Here is an 18,263-nt window from a genome sequence, read left to right as displayed (position 1 = left end):
CGGGGTTGCCACAGAAAATCAACTTTGACATGGTGGCTAACCTGTTGGGTCACAGCTGTCCCACCGTGCTGTGAGTGAAAGTGCAAACTGATCTTGATGTTAAATACATTGATCAACAATCAACTGGTGTATCTGACCTTTCAGCTCTTGAACAAATCCTAGAATGAGAATTTGATTTGATCACATTATAAATAAGCAAACGACTTTGCGTCCTGCTCTCAGTTCCTCTTTGGCTCAGGTATGTTTGGCCTGGGGCCAGAGCGCCATCTGAACTTGACATGTCCCCTGCTGCATCAGCGCAATAGAACACCCGTAGAGCACCAAGCAATTCCCTTCAACCTTCACTCAGCATCGTTCGCCTCACATCACCGTCCGTCTGCCCTGTGGACCCTGCAGCTTCAGTTCCTCTGCAGCCACAGGCTGTAGTGTCTCTGTCTGTCCTTGGAAACGTAACTGATCCTTCAAAGGAAACCATAAGACCAGGTTATCTGTTGACGTCAAAGGATGAGACAGCCCAGCAAACCATCAATGTTGTTCAGGTACTTTTAATACAGTGAGACTTCAGCTTCTAGGTTTCTGACATTAAGCTTCAATTTAAATAGCCCAACTGTATCACCTCAGCCGCTCTACAGGTGAGGTAAAGACGAAGGTGTTTCAGACATGAAACATTGTAGTTTGAGTGCCATTTGTTGAGCTGTGAAAGGACCTGTGGTCCTAATAATTAAAAAACATTTTACAACTGCCCCCTTAAGGGTGAGTGAGGCATTTATTAAGTGAAACCATTTATTCCAATCACACTGGATCTCCTGAGGATGAAATCGAGTTCAATTACATCTGACAAGTTTACTGACATGTTGATTTACAGTTTTCACAAAAGGAAAAAGAAGGATGTGAAATACAGACACTCAAGAGTTTAATGTTCCGTGTCCGTCAGACGCACACACACACACACACACACACACACAGAGAGAGAGAGAGAGTCAACCACATAGCAATTATCACTTTCAGGTAAAAGTGCTTCCATTTAGACTTTAGAGTAGACATTCTCTAGTACTTCCAGGTAGAGTCAATCTCACCTGTGCGTTGCTGCTTCCATGTGCTTATCATTTGCCCCAGAGAGATTTGCCCCTGTCCTCTTAATGCTAAATCAGTAACCACTCTCAGAGCTAGCCTCCTTCAATCTTTCAAACAAAAAGAAAGAACCGTGTTGTTCGCAGAAGACGTCCAAGACGTAACCATTGATGTCATCTCTGTCATCATTGAGAGGACTTTATTGAGGACAGGTGAGGAGTTGAGTCAGGTGAGCGAAACCACACCCACAGCACAATACTAAAGCATGAAGACCTCTACCATAATGCAAGGAGTTGTCTGCAGCCCCTCGTTGTTTTAAGTCTGAACGGAAACAATGCCACAGAGCCAAATGTCTGTCAGAGGCATCTGCCTGATAATTAGTCTGGGGATTTAATAACAAAACTTCCTCAGGCTTGAAATTCATATCTGATTGCATATCATCCGCTGTTAATTGCTTGATTCTTTTTGTGCCGCAGCTTACCTCATCACAGGAGCGGTTTTTAATCACGGGATTCTTTCCATCAAAAAAAGTCAGCTTCTCTGCGATGAAGATTTGTTTCTTTCATCTTTAGGTTTGAATGGGACTCTCTCTTTGTTTTGTTTTTTGTCCGCATCTGGAGGTCTCTCTGCAGGGTACCAGCAGCAGGTTGCTTGTGACTCAAGCAGCTCATTGTTTCCCATAATATCGGTTGTTCCACAGCGTCCTGCACCATAAGAGGTCCAGGACGACAGGTCGGATTCCACCTTTTAGATGCTTCGCGTCAGTGTTTGCTCACTGGTATTTACAGGAGAGAGGTGTGATGCCGTCAGAAGGGAAAGTTATCCAGGACAAGGAGAGATAGGGACTATATGGGTAGAAGGATGCTGAGGACGGAACTACCAGGGAACAGGGACGACCTAGGAGAAGATACATGGACGTAGTGAGGGAGGACATGAGAGTGGCTGGTGTTGGTGAGGAAGATGCAAAGGACACAAATGTCTGTATATTTACAACATATTTCAGTCTTTTGATGTTAGTTTGAAACTATATTGAGCATCGAACCGATACTTCAAATAAAGGGGAAATCCAATATTTCTAATTGTTGAAACGTCCTTAAGCATGTCCATAAAATTCCTTTTATTCTCCTTTAAAATGAAATGATAATCTCATTTTGCTCATAATTGGAAACTAGAACTTTATTGGTTTAATAAGTCTCCAGTTATTTGGCTGCTCAATCTTTTCTATGTCATGATGAGAGGGGATTCTTACAGTTTTCATTATGTCAAATTATAGCAAATGATCATATCAGTAATTTGCAAGCTATATTATCCCCCGCCCCCGTTGCTATAATGGCCACATTATACACTAAATAAAATAAGATCCTTATTATCCTCAGTGAACAGAAGACTTAAATTGAGTTTCCCTTTGCTTTATAGAATGCACTCACTATCTGCTAATTACTTATTAAACTATGACAGTCACTTTTTTTTATTTTATTTTTACAACAACTGCTGATGGATGTGGCTTTTTCATCTTGCATTCTTAGTGTGGCAGAATTATTTCACTTTTTCTTCACAGTGTACTGGAATCTTGAAAACCAATGTCCACCAGCTGCTGTGGACATTTGTGAAGGAGCTGGGGAAGCAGAACGGCTTTTAGCGGAAGGCTGCAGCACCGTTGGTGGCTGAGGTGTGGTGACAGGACGCGAGCTGACAGGTGGCACCATGGGTGGACCGCTGAGGCCCCATTCTGCCTCTCTGACCAATCAGGAATGCATCTACCACACTGTTATTAATGACTACTGGAGGATCTGGCTGATTTTGGGGTGATGAAGTGACTCATTATCAGAGCCTTTAGGACTGAAGGAGCTGATGGGAACAGTTTTACAGTTGATTAGTGTCTTTGAGGACGTAGCTTCACCAGCAATATGAGACATGAACGTTTCTTGCAATAATTTCTTTACTTTTTTCATCAAAAGAAATGCACAGATCAGCAAAGCTACTACATACAAATGGCCATACATTAGCATTTAATATTTGTTCTTGTTTGAAGGTTTTCAATAAATTCTGAGGAGCAATTTGCACCTTGCACTTATGCTGCATTCAGCAAAAATATCAAATCAACGTGTTCTTCTATGTTCAAATGAAACAGTTCTGCCACAGTCCACGTTTCTGATCGGCTACTTGTTACTGCTCCAGGAAAAATACTGTACTGACATATACAATAAAGAAGAAACAAAGTTTTGCATAGCTCCATTGTAATGTAGATACAGTACTGTAAGGCACTTCATGAAGAAAATAGGCATTTTTCATTTGTAATAAATCTTTTTGCCACTTCCATTTAACATTTCTCGATATATGAGGTTAGAACATCTGAAAGACAAACATCCTCCAATCACATTTCTTCCACAACACATCCATCTACTCTACTCCTCTACGTTTCTTTTGGCATTTTATGTCAAGTTCAAAATCCTCTAAATATTGAAGTTGGGTTTTTGTGCATAAAATGACTGACACTTTGTCCCAAAAACGCCACACAACCCAGAGTTCCCTAAGAAAAACAACCAAAAATAATTGTGCAATGATTTGGGGGTTATGTGGAGTAGAAGGCAACGCGCTGTCAAGGACGAGTCTGGAAACTAAAGTAACGTGTTACAGGTTGTTTCCTCAAAGGAAGGTGCATGATGAAAGTACAGACGTTCTGTATTTCTGATGCAGGCGGAGTTTCATCTCTCCTCTGACCAGCCATTGGTGGAACGACTGTGAAGTGTTACAGTCCATCAGAATCCACGGAATCTGGTCAGATGAACAGTGGATGCATCTGCTCTATCCAAGCTGGTCTTCATACTGTTTGCGGAAGCAATCTCCAGCCGGGAAGAAATCCCAGCAGCGCTCCTGGTACATCTTCCACACATAGGACTCCTGGAGTCAGACATCATGGAGTGTTAAATTCAGATGAAATCCGCCTTTAACTAATGCATGCATACAAAACATGTGTGTTTAAAGTTTTTTAAAAAGCAACTTTTATGAATTGAAGGTCGACCTGGTTGATGATTTGATCAAATCATCGCTATTATAGAGGCTCAAGTTCAATATCACGTTAAACGTGACTCGTGAACAGTAGCAGTAAGCCTTATGGAGTCATTCATTGTGGATGGTAATACACACATTGATATATGACTGCGCTCAAACATAAACACGCCTTTAATGCAATATATCAACAGAGTTCAAGGAGACTGCTGTTTGACTGATGAGGCTTAGAACGCAATATGATCTCCTGTAGTAACTGCTGCACACCTCAGCATGACTCCTTAGCATTCCATGAAGGTTACTGCTAATGTAATATTCCAACAAGTATCAGTGCATCATTAAACACTGATGGATTTATTTTGAACCAGGATCTCCTCCTGTCCAGCAAGGGAAAATATCTGGTATATTTTATTTCCTCTTTTCTCTGGATGCTCATAAATATAATTTGTTGGACACAACAAAATGTCATTCATAGAGAAAAGGACTTTATCAATCATGGTCTTGAACAAAATTAACGCCATCTCTAATCGTGACAGAAAATGCATTGTTGCTTTGCGTTTGATTAATTAGCTGGCGTTTCCTCAGAGAAGGTCACGGACGTGGGGTGACGTCGTACCTGGCCGGTATGCTCCGTCTCATCCTTGTTGATAAGATACATCAAGAAAAACCTTTAGGAAAAAGGCCAATGAGACAAAACAAATATGTCAGAGGAAAAATAAATCTGCATTAAGTAGTAATGAAGCACCGTAATGAGGTTCTCATATCCAGCCGACTGACTGCGAGCTAGTGGGCCGACACTTTCTGACGTGGTGGCCATTATACAAAAACAGAGGAAACAATGGAAAAGACACCTGGAAGGATGCAGCGTCGGGATGACCTGTTGGCTGAAGGAGCACAGCCATCGATCACGTGGTTACATCACACTGACACACACATGTTGCTAAATGTGACACTAATGACCGATTTAAGAGTTAAAAAAGGGGAGGACTCACAAGTAGTTGGCCAAATTGTGCTCTTGTAAAGTGTGAGTCTCAAATCCGTGAGGCGTTGTGTCAAAGTAGTCATTGCCGATCCCACAGATGAAGCATTTGGTCTGAGAACAGACAAAGGTGACGAGGACATGATTTTAAACATCATTTTACATGCACTCAGAGAAAATGAGCATCTTGAATCTTTTAAGCTCATCTCGAAGTGAAAGCAGCAACAGGATCATTGTGATTTCCTCCTTGGAATCCCAGTTAAAAAATCCTAAAGTTAGACTGAATTCAGTCATATTTTGAACTAAACGTGTATCCCCCCAACCCCTCTCTAATTACAATCTATGAGAAATAAAGAAAGCACATGACACATCATCCAACATACAGTCATGTGCTTTCTTGATTTAAAATAGAGATGGGTTGAGAGATGACGATGAGCTTTGCTTTTGCACTTTCAGCATCATGCCATAAATAAAGTCACTAAATCATATTATTTATCATCCTGAACAGGATGAAACCCCCAAGGCATCTGAGGACCCATAGGTTGGCGTCCTTATGGGAGGATTAATCCTGTCTCACCTCCATGTCCTCTTTGACTTGTTCCTGTTGGTCTCTCAGCTCTCCAAATGCATCAATGATCAAACCTGTAAACACAATATCATGTACAATGTATCTGTGTGATGAATAAGAGCACAGCTTACAACCCCCAGTTACTAAAACCACAGAACGCAGCGTGCAACGTGAGTTTACTATTGCACTGCTAGCGAGGAAATTTAGAAAGAAGAAGAAGAAAGAAAATGAGGCAGATTCATTAAAATATTTTTTTATTTACTGAAGGAATCTTAAAGTGACGATTACCCTGGATGATGGCCAGGAGGATGACAATGACGAAGAAGAAGAAGGTGATGTCAAACAGGATACGGTAGAGCTCATAGGGGTCACCGGCAGGGTCCTCGATCTCATCCCCGATGCCCCCACCCGCTCTCACCCCAACGTACATGTGGAACAGGTAACACTGACGCACACAGGAGGATGAGAGCAGAGCTCCTTCACAGTGTGTGTCCACCATTAAAAATGCAAGCGAGTGATACTTACAGTCATCATGTCGTCACACTTCATGTCCGGCTCGTCTTCATCCCCACTCTTGTTGTAGAACTTTCTGAAGAAGTTGAAGGCCACCACAGTGTAGAGGTAGACCACGACCGCCAGCAGGCCCACTGTCAGCACCAGCTGGGGAGGATCAAAGGCAGTTAAAATGTCTTGAACTTTCTGGCTACCTGCATGTTCGTGGTGGAAACACAATCGACACAGCTGGGGCGAAGCCGGCAGCTCCCATTTGTTTCCCATTTGAAAAAGTTGGAGCCTCGGGGGGGGGGGAGCCCAATGGGATGGTGATGGCGAGCAGGGTAAAATAGTAATGAGTAGGAAGGATGAAAGAGTTCAGATTAGCGACCAATCACACATGTGTTTTACCCCAAAGTGAAAACTCATTTAAACATCTGGGTGCAGCTCCCGCAGTGATTGACTTGTAAACCCAACCAGCAAAAAAAAAGGAAAACGAGGTGTGTGATTGATCTGGCCACAGGCGGCGGAATGTAGGAATTGTTGGCAATTCCTTGAGGCCTTGCCATTTCAACTCTATGAGATTGAAGTGACATTAAATTCTGATTTGGGCGGTTGACACGAGGATCCATGGGAGTTGGGACTGAAATGAAGGCAATTGAGCCATTTGAACTTAAATGTCAAAGGATACCAGTTCCATCTAAATTCCCATCATGAATCTGTGCTTCCGTCACTTACATCCATTGCTTTTGAATGCATTTTTCCAATTCTCTAATGAGGGAGGAGTGCAGGTAATGAACGTAAAGCTATAAATACTGACAAGGCATAAGATGTCGAGCAGATGGCATCTTCTTGTGCGACCTGGCATCATTTTACATTTCATTATCGATTATAACATGTTGGACAGAAAGCAACACAAGCTAACCAATGTACAGAAAGAATAGATGCACAGTGTAGGAGATGGACTAGCAAGGAGAGTGAGAGTAATCATGGGATAGTCATGATAAAAACAATAGAAGAAGCTTCGGAAGGTTTATGAAAACTCAAAAAAACCTGCAACTTTAATAATAATTCGATTTATATTGATTAAACAACTTGATTGAAATCAATTAGTAGATCACAGACCATATCAATCTCATCATTTTTCCATCTAAACCAAAATGGTGTTTGTTGTCGTGGGACAGAAGCATGGAAACTGTGCTAAAACTGGCTTGTGTTTCCACATCAGGGAATAATCAGGCTGCGGTCACATTCCCAATCACTCCCACTAACTCTGCAGTGACCCCTGCTGCCTGGAAAACGCACTGCCTCCTCTTCATCCTCACCTGTTTGCCGTTATGTGTGACGGAGGAAAGGATGGTGCGAAGGGTTTTGAACCCCATGGCGATGTCCAGCAGATGAGCAGCGAAGAAGAAATTGTTGTAGTGGCCCAGGATGGACATGGTGGTGTACCACACCAGATACAGGAATGACTGGCAAAGACACAAAATGAGGCAATCAGAATCTGTCCAGTGGCACAATCAATGAGTCCATCCATCCATTCTTAAAACCATTCACTCATCGGTCCATACAACCACAATCACATTGAAACCTACATTGTCTGTGAACACCACCCCCAGCTTCCAGACTTGGTATTTCGTATCAATAAAGCTCAACCTGGAATAATAGAGAAAACTGATGAGAGGAGCTGATGATTCAATGAGCTCTTCTCTGTCTGCTGATCCCTCGAATCGCTCACCATGACACCAGCGAAGCCTCCTTGGCAGCAGTTTCTTCTGTGGGGTTGAAATCCAGCGCGCTTTTATCAAGCCCCAGCAGTTCTGCTATCCTCTCGGCACCGTACAGATCTCCATACTTTTTGATGACCTACAAACAGCAAAACATTAAAAGAGGACGATGCTGTAAGCTGAGACAAACAGCACCAGGCTGTGTGCACAACAGAGCAGGAGTTGCATGAAAATTGCATAAGCCACTTACTTTGCGTTTGACAAATTTATCCCAGTAGTTGTTTGGGAAGGAACTTTAAAAAAAAAAAAAGAACAGAATAAAAAAAACAATGCCATTAATCTTTTTTTCTTAAATAAAACATTAAGAGTTCATTAAGCGTACAACAACCGACTCACGGAGTATTGATGACCAGGCGGTCCCACTGCCCCTTGATGTCTTCATCCGATGGCTGCTCCGTGATGTAAAGCCCGGCAAACTCCAGCTTCCTTGCGATCTCCTTCTCACGCTTGAACACGACCAGAGGCACCTTGGGCATAAAATGAATTATTAATGCAGCGAAGAGATCTCATAGAGTTTTTATTTGTTATTCTCTTACAATGCCAGCTGTACAGTTGCGGGTATTATTCTAAGTACCGTAATAAATTAAGTCCTGGCCACTAAATTAAGTTGGATTTATTGTAATTGGTTTTAAAAATGTAAAATACAGCACATAATTGTATTTCTTCCCTTTTGTTATCATGAAAAGAAATATTTTACCAAAAGGTAATTTGGGTAAAAGCTTTCATTAAAACAAGTTCCACAGCCAAAATCAAAAATATAAAGTGCAAACTTATCAAACTTTAGAGTACAGTATTCCTTTTTTGCTGGAGATGCTGTACCTTCAGGTAGTAGTATCCCACCACGCACAGGAAAGATATGATAGTGTGCAGTATGGCGAGACATCGGAGTGTCGGCGCCATGTAACCCGTGCTCTCCTGCAGGATGAAATACTCTAGCGCACCCTCATCATCCTCCTCTCCGGATCTACTTCGACCATTCCAGGGGTCTTCATCATCTGAGTAATCACCCGTCACCTAAAACCCATTGCAGGTATTTAATGGAAGCAATAGCAACAACGCTCATTCCGTATATACTTTATACATTACTTTGAATTAATTTCACCTTGTAGAAGAGCAGAATGAAGTTGATGGCAAAAGCGACAAAAAGTGCAAGGAAGCGGAGGTTGTAGAAGTTTCTTGCCAGGTAATTCTGTGAAAACAATCATTCATGTATAAAATGTTTATGTACAACAAGTTGATTTGAACTCTATTCATGTCTTTTTCTGATATTCTTGTGAGGGAAATATCTGACCAGCATCTTGGTCTGGTAGATTTCCAAGCCAGCAAAGAAGCTGGCCGTGAAGGCCTCTGGTGGTTCTTTCTTCTGGCCCAGCCTCTTCTTCAGGACTTTCTTCTGCTCCATTAAAGACTCCGGAGGGGGTTCATCTTTGGCCTTGTCGTGATCCTTCTTCTCACCATCCTCTGAGCTGCAACAAAATATGTAATATTTTGCAGCGAATACAACTTCAATCCTGTTAAATATCTGACTTTTTACATCATTAAAGCCTCCCTGTGGACAATGATTAACTTAGCCAAAAACACTACAAAACAGCCATCAAAGAGTGAGCAGAAGCCTCCATATTCACATTATAATTAAATTCAAATTCAAATTATTAAATTAACAATAAAAAAGAATCCTGGATCCATCCTTCAAAATTCACTAAGTTCTTCCTTGATAAAATCCCAAACCGTACACCAAGATTCATGAAAATCAGTCAAGTACTCTAGTTTCTGCATGATACTGCAAGCAATCAAATGAACAATCAAAAAAAAATATCAAGAATGAATGAATGAATAAAGTGTAAATTAGGGATACTCACTCTCCTTTCTCTGAATCAGACTTGTAGTCTCCATTTGACACCTTCTTCTTCGCAGCTATCTATGATATAATAATGTTTTCACCATCAAAAAACATTGCTTAAATGGAAAAAACATGCCAAGACTGGATTTAACCTGAAAACTGACCTGTGCCTTCTTCTGCTTGACAGCGCTGGCGATTGATGGAGCATCTCCAACCACGACCTCAGACACATCCCCCAAACCTGGCTCGGAGCCGTGCTTTCCCTCCTTCTTTGGCTGAATGTTCAGCAGCTCAGCCATTAGGTCAGCTTCTGCCGCCTCTCCCTGAGCCATCTGACCAATCTCTGCCAAAGCAGATGCTTCATTGGCCTCCATCTTCTCCATCTCTAGAACATCTCCGTGGATGCCGAACTGGGTGGGGTCTGGCATGTTGCCCAAAATGTCTGTCACTTTCATATTCTTGGCCCCTTCAACGAGGCCACCGCCGAACATAGTGGTCCACAAGATGTGGAAGAAACCCCAAACCAGGCTGTAGACAAAGTGCAAGAGACCTGTGATGATCATCCAGAAGAACGAGAAGAAGCCGCGGACCATCTCCCTCACACTCATCTTCCTGAATTTTCTGTACTGCCGCCTCATGCTCTTGAAAGTCAGGAGCTGGCGGAAGTGGCAGAGACTTTTTCTCATGGAAATGCAGGCTACTGTGAAAGCTGAGGAAGATTCAAACATCATGCTTTCCTCCTCTTCCTCTTCCTGGTTTTCCTGCACACTCTGGTTGTCCTCCTCATTTTCATCCGGACGCTCCACTGGGTCTGGCTCTGAAATCTGAGAGGCAAGTTGCATCTCAAAGATGGTGTCCTCACAGAAGTTGACAAAGAGTTCCATCTTCTCGCTCTCGCCACCTTCATTGACCACATCAAAGATGAACTGACGCTTTGACTCCTTCACCTGAGGCTTCTCCCACTGGGTGCGACTCGACAAACTGATCTCAAAGTAGACTCTCTCGATGCGTTTTGCACCTCCCATGATCTCGATACGCCCCAAATAGGGCTCAAAATAGCTGAGGACACTCTGAGCCAGGTTGAGGAACGTTGAGAGACGAACATCGTGAGGCATATGCTCAGAGAGGTTGGTCAGCAACACAGCTACATTGAAGCCAATATCCTTGGCTGGTTCGTGAAATCTCTCCACAAACTGCTCATAGTTGAACATGTCATTCTCATCCGCCTCAGCACAGGAGAGAAGAAACTCGATCTCAGATTGGGAATATTGCTTCTGGTTCTCCATGGATTTCTGGAAATCTTTCTTTGAGATCACCCCTTTGCTCTCAGGGTCGTACTCCTTAAAGCTGTCCGAAGTAGTTAGATCCTTCAACTTCAGGAACATGTCGAAGAATTTTAGGATCATCTCCACATTGCTAGAAGATTCCACTAAGGTGTCCACCATCTGTTTGCCGATGGTGCCATTGACGACATTACCTGCGATGTAAGGGAGAAACGTCCTGAGCAAAGTTTGCCGGTACACAAAATAAATACAAACACAGATTAAGCAAAAGCTGTTTGGAAAATATTTGATTAAGTTCCAAACCAACAAATCTGTTTGATGAAAGTCCCGTAAGGGACAATGTCCTTGTAAACTTATAGTGTCGAGATAACTAGTGTGGAGTCGGCAAGTCATCATGAAATAAACCTTCGAGAAGAGAGAGCATCATGACAATCATGTCCTTCTGCAGGTCCAGCAGCTCCTTCAATAATTCAATCTGACTGGAGTCCTGTTAGGAAAAGACAAAACCAGGGAAACCTTGTGTGAGTCACACTGTACTATATCACACAGACTGACTGATGGCCTCTCTGTAAGGGTTCGGACATCCCATCTAATTTCCCTCAGAGATCAAGGCTGCGTTTGATTGTGGCGACCCACAATGGCAGAAAAGTGCCTTCTAGGTAACATCCATCCATCAGCACCAGGGTTAATGTTATATTACTGTCCTGAAGCAGATGGTTCGGTCAGCCTGACTCATTTAAGCTCTCTATGGAGGCCGTTTTCAGAATGCCGTAAATCTGTGGCATACATTGATGTGCTAAATTCAAAGCCCTCCATCGGTGGCCTTCTTCATTCTGGCGTCTATTGTCAAACCAAGCTGATGACCGGGAGATATACGGAGGCGGTTGTATTCCTTGGCTTATTGACCATGGAGGAAATGTCATTGATGGAGTAATGCATCATATAGCAGAGGGGAATGACATACAATATGTAATTGTCCTGCAGTAGCCTGAGGTTATCCTTCAGCCTGGAGAGACCTCTAGTGGCAACAGACACCGTAATACTTGAAAGCCGTTTTGGCCAACAACCACAAATATATAAGGAGGCACTTTTGTCTGGGAAACAAATTAGACTCATACCGTAAAACCATTTATGTAGTATGCCTTAAAACTTTTAGTTAAGTACAATACCAATGTATAGCATGTCTACTTTCTGCATACCTGAGATAACTTCATCTGCATGTTGGCAAAAACATGCAAGAAGCCCACCACTGCATCCCACAGCCTGCTATGTGCCAGACTCTGCTGGTTCCCGACACACGGGCCCTGGTAATAAAAGCCATCGACATCAGTCGTCAATGATCAGGATGGTAATTAGTCTTGTTGCGGTGCGGGGTGCGGTGCCGGTACCTGTATATACTCAGTTAAAGAGTTGAAGATCTGCTTGGCCACCGCCAGCGCTCTGGAGAAGTTCCTCTGACCTGCCTCATCGATGACGTCTTTACCAGAGTAGTACCAATAGAAATCACTGATGGATTCCTAATTGAAGCAAAAATAAAATGTTTCAGCAATTTATAGCGTTTGGACAAACGTATATGAAATTATTTTTGACATGTTTGTTAACATCATACCTGGAGTCTTAGCAGGTAGTCCACTGTGCTAATGATGATGTTGACTGTAGTTGTGTTTCCTGTCTGAGTTCTCAAGAAGTTCTGAAAATCTACAACAGATGATGGCGTGAGATCAAATAACCGAAAGTAGAGGGCACACGACTCGGGCAACTTTTCATCATTTTTTTGTTTTCCCAGACAAACAGCTTTATGAAATTGTCCACTTACCATTGTTGTGGCCCTCACAGAGGAGCTGCAGAAACCTGAAGAGATCCTTAGTGAACTCATCATCCTGCAGTACTTTGGAACCTGAAGACAGGAAATGAAATTAACTGCCCCTTCTGGTGGTGAGAAGGTCAGAGAACCATTATTTTAATGTCAGCACTGGTATCAAGGCTTGCACAGCTTTCTAATCCCCACAAAGCCATCCTGTAGTTGTTATGTGTTCTATATTTTGGGATCAGACCATAAAATATAATTTCACAGATTAACAGGGTTTATTTCAGGAATAAAACTGATCTTTATTTTATTAGGACCAGCAAAGCTTGGTTGTATCTTATAATCAAAGCTTTTGGAATATTTTTTTTATTTTTATCACACCCTGCTTAGTAATGTGAAAATTAATGATAATAAAAAAGTCCCACAAAAATGGCAATCATTTTCTTCTCATAAAGGACGTGGAAGAAGAAAGGTGAGATTTGAGTCAGTTTGGGACGTCTGACCCTGGACTGAGCGATCTGTCCAAATGTTGCAGGAGCATGCATGCGTTCCTTCAGTCCAAGGTACAATAGAAGGTGGTTGTGATGCATTCAGGGCAAGGGAGGGAGGGAAAGGGGGACAGAAAGACTGGAAGGGAACGAGGAGAGGAAGGAACGAGTTGAACAAGCGCAATCAAGGTGTCAGCATTGCATAGAATGAGTAGAATCTAAACCATGTATTTACCCTGCTCACTCACGTTGACTGCGACTGATGAGATAAGAAACATGATCAGAGGAAAACAAACAAACAAACAAAACAAAACCAGACATAAGCAAAGGACAAGACATTGAGATTCAATCAGAAGAATTACAAACAGGAGAGAAGGATAGAAATAGCTTATATACTCACATTTATTTGAGACATTGACACACGATTATGATTAAACAAAGTCTTATAGTACATCCTGTACCAGACTAACAGTTACCATCACTTATGCCTGAGTTTTTGAGGTGTAAATGAGCTGGAATATGCATGAGAAAAATATATTTATGTACTGTATCCTAACCGTCCTTCAAATAGAACCCTCCGCTAAAATAGATGCACTGTAGTTGTGAATTATGAGCGTGTTTATGTGGCAGACAAGGCCGAGACAGGATCCAGACATACAGTAGAACAGGTTAACCTGCATGATCCTGACGTATGACATGAAGTACGACAGATGGGCTTGCATGACGACAAACTAAAGAGCAGATTCTAATCGTTTGTGTTTTAGAAACTTGTAACACTAAAGAAAAAAGTTCAATTCCATAACCAGTTTCACTTTGCCTATTGATATGCGGCAGATCAGCATTTAACAGCAACGCAGACTGTAGCACAGAACGTGATAAACATTTAGCACTGAACCTCTGTCAATATTGTTTTTATGTTGTTGTTTTTTACAGTGATCCAAGCAGAAAATCGTTCCAAGGCAGATTATCAAGTTTTTCATTCAGTGACACGTTTGCATATTGTGTACTGGTCTTTATGTGAGCACAAGAGGAGGCAAAAGGAGACTTTACCAGGCTCACTATCCTTACTTACTTGACCCTTCTTCAGTAACCATCCCTAGACCTTCAGCTTTATTTTGCCTTTCGAAAGCATTCAGGTCAAGGACACTGTAGGAGACAAACAAACAAAGTTTGACATTGCATATATGTATTTAGCTTCATTCTCTATTTACATCACTTCATTTCAAAACACAAACACTGGATCCTTCACTTCTCATAATGATCTCGTCAACAGCTCAACAGCTACACCATTCAAACTCCGCCTGTCTGCCAAAGTGAGAGGGTTGTCACAAGGTTTCGGCATTACACAACTGGTTTCACAGTTGTTTACTTGTGACTATAAACTGTGTGTGATTTATACTGCAGCTAAGAAATAAAACTGAGATTAGAAGTAAAATGTGTGTTTATTATAAATGACCATGGCTTTATTAGTACCTGCAAGACATCATAAGTCCAGACAAACTTTTGAAAAATCCAATGTCTCTTTTTTCCTTTAGGTAGTCCAGCATTTTCTGCATCAAAATGAAAGCACAATAAATAGTAGGTCGATGTTGTAACTTCACAGTCTCTGAATGCTCACGTCTGATGCGTACCTGCTGGACCAGAATGTTTCCTCCATTAAGAATAGAGATGCCTAGTTTGAGCGTGAAAGTCACCATTGCACCGAGCCGACCTGATCACCAAAAAATCATTTATCATACAGTGACTACACCACGGCCGGAAATAAAAAAGTTGGAGGTGAATGTGAGCTTTCCTGCCTTTGCTTGCACTGATCATCTGAAGCACCATCTCTGCAGCTCCCCTATCATGCAGTCGGGCTTGCTGGTACAGCATCTTCTGCTTCTCCATTTCCTTTTCCTGCAAGAAATAATAATAGAGAGAGACAGATTGCCTGACAATCATTCAGTAACAAAGGGAGCCGTCATCCTGAGCAATCAGTAGCACCTCAAATGTTTTCTCCTTTCCTTCCTCCTCCTCTTCTTCTTCTCCTTCAGCACAACTCTAAAAGAGGGAGAAAAATGTCAAACCCTTGAGGTTCAGCTGAACAGCAGACATCTGGGAATAAAGTTTAGGGAAATAAAGTACCTTTGCCATCATATCAGCATAAGCAATGTACAAGGGATCCTCATCCAATGAACTAACAAAAGAAAAAGGTAGATAATTAGCTTTAAATTTATGTAGCCGCAGTCACATCTCATTATTTTAAGAATGCTAAGCAAGTTTTAGAACGTAGTTAGATTTCAAGCCACTGTACAAATAAGCAGCCAATCTACATTTCTATAAAAGAAATTTGTTTCTGTGTCTCTGTCCTTTAACAGAATACACAATGAGGATTTTGCTCATTGCAACTCCAGCAGTCAAATCTAGTATGCGGCACAGATGGAGCAAAGTGTGTACCGGTAGGTGTCTGTGTGAGGGGGTAAATACCTGCACTCAGTGAGAGCATTGTGGCTGAAATGCAGAATGAGCTGGTGAAGTGGGTCCGGCTGCTTTCTGACATCTTCCTCTTCCTCTTCCTCTACTTTTGGCTGTGTTTTCTGGACAAACCCATGCAATTAAATCATAGAACCTGAGGAAAACTACAAATCTAAACAGCAACACAACTAAAAGTTTAGCTTTGCATCACTTACCTTAAGAGAAGCGGAGAAAAAACAGCTATGGGATAAACTCATGCCAACAAGCACAAGCATGAACACAATGACGGACACATCCACAGGTATTCTGGCACACACACACGCATGCGCAAACTGCACGGCTGTCATGATAGACATGTAGCAGGCAACTCTCAGTGGGTTTCTCTGATATGAAGAAAGTCTAAAAGAACATTAGATTTTCTAAAGTGATATTAATTCAAATGATATCTTCACTTCATTACAGAAAGAGAGAAAAACAAACCCATTTACACAGTAGGGCCTGCATAGTTCTAGAACGCCTTTGTGATTGTCTCCCAGTAAGAACTAATTGGTTTCATGGGTCCTTTGAGCAGTTTATTTAAGCCATGCACAATCAGCATTACTAGGTTATTATGCTACAGAGTGCAAAAACATTTTATAATGCTTTCTCTACAAACACAATGCATGATTATGCTGTTCTGTGATTGTTAAGGCCTCTCAGCTCACATACATATCACTGATCTTGTGAAGCGTCATGGCGGGATGTCCTCTTCGCGATGTTGCACGTTGAGGTTAAAATACGTCAGCATGCATGACATCATTACTGATGTCATGCATGCCATAAATCGGCGTCAATGTGAAAAGCAAGATGACTAAGTGTGACCCAGTCGTATGCGGTGGGGTTGGGGAGCTTTTGAGACAGTACGTAATGAAAGGCGGTGCTGCAGCGACAAATTCAGCACATAGATACCAACAGCAGGGCACTAGGGGATGATGCAAGTACTTACTGCAAGATCCTGCACTAGCCTCTCCTCAAATGAGTATGCCTCTGTTTCTATCCATATTCTCTGATAAGCCAGGAGGAAGAAGTTAATAGAGCGATGCCTAAGGGAGGGTGAAAGGAGATTAGCCCGGGTTAGACAGGAGCAGAGCAAAGGAAGTGGGATGCCCTTTTTATGCAGGAGGAAGTTAATATCGATTAGTTTAAAGGCACTGCCACATCAAACTGGCCACCTGAGAGGAAACTGGAATGTTGCTTAGAAATGCTGTGATGTACATGCTCTCTGTCAGAGACTGGATCTAGTTGTATTTTTTCAAGTGCAGTTCAAAAGTCTCAAAATCAGAGACAAATTCTAGATCATTAGAGCATTATCTCCACCAAATATGTCGGTAGGCATTCAGGAAGTAATTATTATTTTGGTGCCTGAGGGGATGAGGTACAAGAGTGTGATACTGTGGCAGACTGTGGCTGAGCGGACAAAACGCGGCATCTGAATGTGCGCAAATCAGAGAAGATCCTCACATCCTTCCCCCAGACACTAATCTATTAATACAAGTAAAAGCAATCACTAATAATGAATTATCGGCTGCCCTGTGTCACTTTTCACTGTGAACAAGTCTTAATAAATGAGTCATGCTGTCAGGCGGGCGGGCAGCATCGTCTGAGCACACACTGAAGATGGCCATATCCAGGTTGGGCCTCATAATTGTTTTCCTCCCCACTGTAGCCCTCTGCCTGACTTCCTGTGATTGAGTTACAGAGCAGCAGGGCATGAAATTGCTATTTTGTCCCTTTATTTCTCCTTGTTGATAACAGCTGCCGGCCAGACATTTGTCCTACAAACGCAGGGAGGGAAACATTAATGCAGGGTCAGAACAAAGAAAAAGATAAATTATCGGTTGTGAGAGAAACGGCATGTTGGGCTACTGGGACAGCAAAGAATGCCACAGTTTTCCTTTTGCGGCTGGCGCTCTGCTGCAGGTGAATGCTCGGTATCATCTTGGATCCATGTTATATGCTGTACTGATTGATAAAGGGGCTGTACTCGGTCATACCTGGGCAGATTATAAAGTGGAGCCATGCGGAAGCAGGCAACAACAGCTCTTTTCCGCTGTTTGGAAAGCAGCTTTTGCCACACGCATTTCTTGGATCTCAGTGGCTGCTCCACCTAATGGGAGCAGAAAAAGTCAGGAATACGTCTTTGATTTGTCAAGATATTTTCTACCAGGCAAACCTATAGGCCAAAAAAACCCCAGAAAATCGTGATTATGACCTGAGATTTCATGTTTGGGACTCACTTGCTCCAGGTTGAAGACAGCAGCAGAGATCCTCTGGATACGGTCCACCACCCTCTCAGGATCTGGAGGCCCCTCACTTCTCATTGCTATGTCTTTGTAGAGGTTGAGCTGCCACCTCACTGCAGGGTCCTCCGACTGGGACAGTGTTAAATAGAAAGATGTGGAACGCAGCATATTCAGTCTTTGAAATCTTGTAGCCGCTAACATTT

At 42.3% G+C, this 18,263-nt stretch overlaps 1 protein-coding gene across 1 annotated transcript in view; it reads right to left on the bottom strand.

The window, feature by feature from the left end:
• Positions 1-3,860: 3,860 nt before the first annotated feature.
• The window catches only part of LOC137907710 (ryanodine receptor 3-like), a 71,310-nt gene continuing 56,907 nt past the window's right edge, over positions 3,861-18,263 (bottom strand). Inside the window, exons 76-107 of the mRNA XM_068752068.1 lie at positions 18,055-18,189; positions 17,812-17,924; positions 16,764-16,860; positions 15,791-15,900; positions 15,449-15,500; positions 15,308-15,364; positions 15,121-15,220; positions 14,956-15,035; positions 14,798-14,874; positions 14,397-14,470; positions 13,560-13,577; positions 12,846-12,926; positions 12,639-12,727; positions 12,418-12,546; positions 12,229-12,333; positions 11,435-11,516; positions 9,911-11,223; positions 9,766-9,824; positions 9,198-9,372; positions 9,009-9,095; positions 8,726-8,920; positions 8,243-8,373; positions 8,097-8,139; positions 7,858-7,985; positions 7,715-7,775; positions 7,445-7,591; positions 6,153-6,287; positions 5,916-6,072; positions 5,637-5,701; positions 5,073-5,173; positions 4,697-4,748; positions 3,861-3,972 (exon numbers count right to left, since the gene is read on the bottom strand). Coding sequence (XP_068608169.1) covers positions 3,877-3,972; positions 4,697-4,748; positions 5,073-5,173; positions 5,637-5,701; positions 5,916-6,072; positions 6,153-6,287; positions 7,445-7,591; positions 7,715-7,775; positions 7,858-7,985; positions 8,097-8,139; positions 8,243-8,373; positions 8,726-8,920; positions 9,009-9,095; positions 9,198-9,372; positions 9,766-9,824; positions 9,911-11,223; positions 11,435-11,516; positions 12,229-12,333; positions 12,418-12,546; positions 12,639-12,727; positions 12,846-12,926; positions 13,560-13,577; positions 14,397-14,470; positions 14,798-14,874; positions 14,956-15,035; positions 15,121-15,220; positions 15,308-15,364; positions 15,449-15,500; positions 15,791-15,900; positions 16,764-16,860; positions 17,812-17,924; positions 18,055-18,189 — 4,344 coding nt within the window. The 3' untranslated portion in view covers positions 3,861-3,876. The remainder of the gene's footprint in view (positions 3,973-4,696; positions 4,749-5,072; positions 5,174-5,636; positions 5,702-5,915; positions 6,073-6,152; positions 6,288-7,444; positions 7,592-7,714; positions 7,776-7,857; positions 7,986-8,096; positions 8,140-8,242; positions 8,374-8,725; positions 8,921-9,008; positions 9,096-9,197; positions 9,373-9,765; positions 9,825-9,910; positions 11,224-11,434; positions 11,517-12,228; positions 12,334-12,417; positions 12,547-12,638; positions 12,728-12,845; positions 12,927-13,559; positions 13,578-14,396; positions 14,471-14,797; positions 14,875-14,955; positions 15,036-15,120; positions 15,221-15,307; positions 15,365-15,448; positions 15,501-15,790; positions 15,901-16,763; positions 16,861-17,811; positions 17,925-18,054; positions 18,190-18,263) is intronic.

Source organism: Brachionichthys hirsutus, chromosome 18, assembly GCF_040956055.1.
Source record: "Brachionichthys hirsutus isolate HB-005 chromosome 18, CSIRO-AGI_Bhir_v1, whole genome shotgun sequence".
NCBI classification, from domain to species: Eukaryota; Metazoa; Chordata; class Actinopteri; order Lophiiformes; family Brachionichthyidae; genus Brachionichthys; species Brachionichthys hirsutus.
This window is presented reverse-complemented; position numbering and strand designations above follow the sequence as displayed.